Here is a 6,000-nt window from a genome sequence, read left to right on the forward strand (position 1 = left end):
GGTGTCCGGAGTTCTTTACAATAGCCCAGTCTCATTGTCCACCCAAACTTCAATCCATAGACCGGTATACTGTTCACTTTTTCTGCAATAGTCCCAATGCCTGCTGCGACCGGTTCATGGGTGTCTATTGTTGCGCCTGTGAACGGGTTCCAGCAGGCGTTCTACATGACATTAAAGCTCTCCAAGGGGCCTCTACGTGTTGGATCTATATCCCCACGCAAGCCTATCAAAAGACCGGGATTTATAGGCCCGTGATATCCAAGGAGATACAAATAATAATAATAATAAAGACTACTCAGGACTTAAATTCGGAAGTTTTTTTGCACAGTCTTAAAAATTAGTGGTTCTCAAATTTATACTCAAAAGATATATATATATCTATATCCTACCAACACTAGTCATACACTATCATTCGCACTTGCATGTATGAATATGATATAACCCAAGGCATGTGCATGGTTTGCACACACTACAACTTATGATGTAAGCAGATGAAGCAGTACCCATGCTTGTAAAGAAGGCTGCCGTGCATCATGCATGTAGCTACATACTCACTCCGCTTCTTCATTATTATGAAGCTGACTGAATAATATCTCATTAAAATTTAATCTCTTCTTGGCCTTAGACATCTTTAAGACTTTCTTTATTCTACCATCCTTAATGTTAGGCACGGTGGTGCCTTTGTAGACTGGGTCCAGCGACGAGTATGAACCCTCGCTCAGCAGACTGCGAGGCATGCTACATACACCCAAAAAAAAACATAAGCCTTAAAATGGTGAAGCAAAGAAAAAACATGCTAAGGCCATGCCGGTTGTGCTGGTGCCCAGGTAGTAAGAAAAGTGGATTTTAAAGATATAATGTTTAACTTGCTCCTCAGTCAAATAAAATGTACACATTCATGATGATAGATTTTTGAAAATTTAATTAGAAAATGCCATTTGCCATTTTGGCGCCTTGATCGGGCCCTGCTTACAAGTCTCAGATACAGTTAACATTACACAAAGGGTTAGGCATTTAAGTGAACTTTTTAGTCAAACCCAAAAAATAATAAGCGCACCATACGCATTGACTAGTATTAGAGTCGGTTGCACCAAACTGTCTGCATTAAAGCGTTGTTTAAATTTTATTGTATGGGAAGTTTAATGGTGACTGCTGAGTGACGATGATCAATTTGCTAAATGTGGTTGGTGCAATTTTCCAGAGTATGCATTATTATAAACCTGGACAGTCAATCATCTGTTAAAAAAGTTATAAAAAAAAACACAAATGACATTCAAACACCAATGCCAATTGGACCAATCACTTAACAAACAGACCTTAAAATAAGGATTAAAATAACAATAAAACATGCCATCACATACTTTCGCTTAACTTTGCCACAGGTTTATAGTCTTAACATGTGAAACAGCTCAGGTGCGAAATTGCTTAAATTTAAATTTCGAATTGAGCTCTTACCTGGGAGTGCTGGAACTTCGGTGTTCTTGAAGGCTGGAAAGTTGAGTTGCCGCCGCCGGGGTCCGGGCCGCGCTCTATTCACTGCACTGTCTCAGATCAGTGCTAACGACTAAATAGTACCTGCCTGAGTGTACTTCTGTTCATGAAACTGCGGCTGTTGGCTCACTTCGCGGCGTACTGAAAGCGCATGCGTGCTTTATTACGTCAATTTTTCAATCTAGAACCCGGGAAGTGGTTACTTAAAACATAAATGGCAAGTTGTACGATGATGATATACGTTAAATTGATAATTTCGTAATGTAAGTACATGCAGCTGCAAATAAACGCACTTTTAAAACAGTTTATTCGTTAAATGTTTTACGCGCAATGTGCATTGAAAGAAGTAAATGCTAGAGAAGGGCATAGCGGATCAATGTAAATCAAATACTTACGATAAAGAACACCCTGTTGCTTTTTAATTACGATAAACAACTGCAAAACACTGTAAGTAGCTACAAAACAAATAACGATCTATTTTCAATCAAAACTTTTCTTTCAGAACCATAAACAGTAGAACTGAGTAAAATAAAATAATATGAGTGATTTGACATTTGACAGGCTGACAGCAAGAAGCAATAGACTAAGTGGAATAATAAAATAAAATCAAGGCATTCATTCTGCTATTTTAACTTATTGCAAATATTCAAAAGATTTATATCAGATTTTATTTGATTAATTTTATTTTCATTAGACTATATTTTTATTTCAAGGAGTCATATATTGTTTCGTATCGCCATCTTGTGATAATATTCATATTCACTATCCTGCAAAAAGGGTAATAGTTTGCAAAAAATCCCACAGATGGCTGCTCGTTCCGGCGGCGGCGTGAGTGAGCTTCTGCAATAGGAGCGGCTTTTAATATTACTACACAGTAAGGATAGAGGACGCTACTGATATTATTTGAAACAATTATTTGAAATGTTTAAGTTTCTAAATTTGCGTATTATTAGTAGATTTATAGACATTGTATATACAAGTAGTTATAGACATGAAACCGAGCGACCAGGGGCCCGTTTCTCAAAAGCTTGTAGCTTGTAATTTGTAATACAAGTGGAAGTCCCTTTCTAACAAAAGCTGTCAAAAAGTGACATTCGCTTGTATTACAAGTTACAAGCTTTTGAGAAACGGGCCCCAGGGGTCCATTTCTCGAACCGTATTAGCAAAGATAGATATAAACGTGCCTCGAAAATCAAGAAAATTTTATTCTCGTTCAGAGGGCGCTACTAGTTTTGGCCTACGGACGTATAGATGGCGTTGACGGTTTCGTTTGTTATTTAACAATTTTAACGCATATCAGTGAAAGAACATGGGTCAAAATCATAAAAATAATTAATGCAAATAAAAAACATCATTTATCTATATTTAAATACATTCTATCGTATTTTTATAAATCTTCATTTTTAGCTTTAAAGTGTGTCGACAGATGGCAGTGAATTTACTGGGGTTACAAAATTTACTATGACAGTACCGCTCATGGTATTAGTCTAATATTATTAGTGTGTTGCCATGGTACCCCATACGATTTGACAGTTCGTGAATTCATAATCATGGAGACTATTAATAGTTTGCATCGGGAGCGAATTAACCTTTTTTTTTAATAATATTAGTCTAATACCGTTCGAGGTATGGGCCCCTGGGGTAAGAGAAAGACATATTCATGTATGGCAGCCATAGACATAGTATATACAAAGATAGATATAACTCCGTAATTATCCTATTATGTATATCCTCTTTGATAGTAATCTATTCTCTTTGACATAATAAATAAATATTTTTGACTTGACTTGGTTTGGGTATCATCTAGACACGCGGCAGCGTGTCAAGCCAAGTTCAAAAGAAGAAAACTGGCGACGCAACGGCCGTGTCTCATATTAGTACCTATGTTACGCGAACCATTTTTTGGAGCCACTCGTAACTTAAATAATCTATTAAACATTAAACATATATTATAAAATTTGGTTCATTTATTAAGACCCCTTAAGGCTAACTAGAACCCCAAATTTCATGAATACCTGTAGCTCAACCGGTTATTAAGATACAAACATCTAAAAAATCGAGATTTTCTCACTGACTTATTGACTGTCTGAAGTACTGACTGACTCACCTAACATCATAAACCTAAAACCCACTTCCAGATGACCTGGCAACTTGAAATTTAGCATCCAGCTGGGTATGGTTACAAACCTAAGATCAAGAAACAGTGTTTTTTTTACGATTTGTACAGGTAGGGGGCTTCCATTAATCACGTCAGTCGTTTTTGGCTAGTTTTTGGGTTTGAATTATACCAGGTAAACAAAATTCTCGGGATATGATGCCAATAGTGGACTTAAAAAATTCAATTGCATAGCTCTTATACTTTAGATTTTATTCATATCTAAAAAAAACGATTTCGTCACTGACTCACTCACTCACTCACTGATGATCACCAAAACCGGGTACTTTCTGAAGTCCTAGGAAGCTGAAATTTGGTATGTAATAGTCTTAGTACACAAGCAACCAAAAAATTCAAAAACTTGAAATTTTTAGCCCCGAAGGGGATGAAAAGCGGGGTGGAATTTCGTATGGGGAATCAATAACTGCTGGACCGATTTAGTTGGAATTTAGTATCTAGAGTAGTTTTTGTTATGAGGAATGATATATAATATAGGTAGTTTTCAATCCCTAAATCACCCTGTAAGGGTGAACGGGGGGTGGAAAAAGGCGTTAGGGGGGAAAAGGGGGTTGAAGTTTGTAAGGGGAATCAGTAAACAGCAGATTGTATAAAAGATATGCCCCCAGATACTTATTTCCGGATTTTTAATAGTAAATTACCCCGAGCCCCCAACCCTTTAAATTAGGAGATGGAAGATTTTCATAAGCAACTTGCAAAAATAAGTGAAATCCCACCAAAAAAATGTTCATGTAAAATGTTGCCAAGACGAAACCATAAGGCTCGCACTGTCATAAAGTTATCAGATCTCTTGTAGAGCCAAGCTTCTAACTCTACGAGCCCTAACTTCACAAACTCTACACCTTAGTTAAAATATGTGGCTTGGCCGTTTCGTTACTACAATAACTATTGTACAATATAAAAGAATGCAGCAAGAATTATTTTTAGTTGTAAAACTTCGTGTATAACACTTTTTTGTACAACATGTTCCGTGACCACAGCTAGTGCAACCTAGCAGAAACGTCTGATTGAGAATGTCTACTTACACACTACAAGCTGTGTTATTTTTTCGCGACGAACACATTTCTTTCGCAAAATCTTTGGCATATTAAAGCGCGCGGTGACATGCATGTGATGCATGCGTGAGCGCGCGTGGTAACCAATAACTGGCTGGCCTTTGTACCGCCGGCGGGACGAGATTCGTAGGCATAAATCCGAGCTCGCGAGGAGAGTTCCATAGGCCTGACAGTGGCAGAAAAATATTTTTTTTTTAATTTCCTTTGTAGTTAATTGTCCACCTCGATGCAGACTGCACGAGCTAAAATGCGTCGGCTATCGGCTAAAGTCGCAAACCTCGTATCTCCTCCACAACAACTCCAAGCGTTTTACAATTTTAGGTATTGTTGGCTAACGGTAGCCAATGCGTAATGTCCTTGAAATGGAGTTACGAGGTTTTTCATCTTCTGAGTAGCGTCTAGGCATTATGGTACCTATGTGTGATGTCGTGATGTGTTTCGATATCCACCTTTTATGTATCCGTCATTCTCATTAGCCTGTAAAAATACCATAGACCTCGCATTACATAGATCAGCTATACGCGTGCGCCCGTGAGGGACAAAACATACGCAATGCGACAATATGATTGGTCGAGTAGATTTGTAGCCCACCATAAACCATACTAAATTTACGGTGGGGAATATAAAAAAATGTGAGACTGTGACAAGGACAAACAATAACAGCGCTTTCTCTGCTACTCCTGCTGAAAGATACATAAGACTACCCGTTCGGTCATTTCCCCCCACCCCTCATGAATTGTCATGACCTCATCCAGTTATACTAGATTCATGGAAAATACTTACATGCCATAGATGGGTACGACGGCACCCCCACTACAATTAGCCCCACAAGCACCGTTCCCCCCACTAGTATAAAATGCCACACAGTTCGGCACATGTGGAACCTTTGCATCCCCAATGACCGGCAATGGCTCATCGACTACGAAACTCATATTGTCCATGGTTTAAAAAAAATGCGGTCGAATTTGAAATCTATATCCGACAGCAACCGGCGGCGAAGCTGTTCTGAAATGGACTGAGTTGAGAATAAAATCGAGGAGTGGTATTTTATTGTTATGCTTAGGTAAGTACATTGATTATTAGGGCAGTGAAGCGGAAATATGCATTTGTTCATTTTACACGGAACGAGAATAGCCTTAATGTGAAATTGTACCTACTATAAGTACCTACTTAAACATATTACGCACATATTTACCCATATACATGTACTGATAAGGTACGTCGTGTGTTTTAATTTTTCTTAGAAATCATACCTATTAAACAGGCAATTAAAATATTGGC

At 38.1% G+C, this 6,000-nt stretch overlaps 1 protein-coding gene across 4 annotated transcripts in view; it reads right to left on the reverse strand.

The window, feature by feature from the left end:
* LOC134754343 (protein NDRG3-like) overlaps window positions 1-5,711 on the reverse strand; it is a 110,259-nt gene extending 104,548 nt beyond the window's left edge. Inside the window, exon 1 of one of the 4 annotated variants that reach the window (XM_063690623.1) lies at window positions 5,503-5,711. In XM_063690623.1, the coding sequence (XP_063546693.1) occupies window positions 5,503-5,660 (158 nt within the window). In that variant the 5' untranslated portion in view covers window positions 5,661-5,711. Of the gene's footprint in view, window positions 1-555; window positions 753-1,455; window positions 1,633-5,502 lie in introns of those variants that run through there. The other 3 variants (XM_063690624.1, XM_063690621.1, XM_063690622.1) reach the window with 3 other exon arrangements.
* Between the last annotated feature and the right edge of the window lie 289 nt (window positions 5,712-6,000).

This window comes from Cydia strobilella, chromosome Z, assembly GCF_947568885.1.
Source record: "Cydia strobilella chromosome Z, ilCydStro3.1, whole genome shotgun sequence".
NCBI lineage: Eukaryota > Metazoa > Arthropoda > Insecta > Lepidoptera > Tortricidae > Cydia > Cydia strobilella.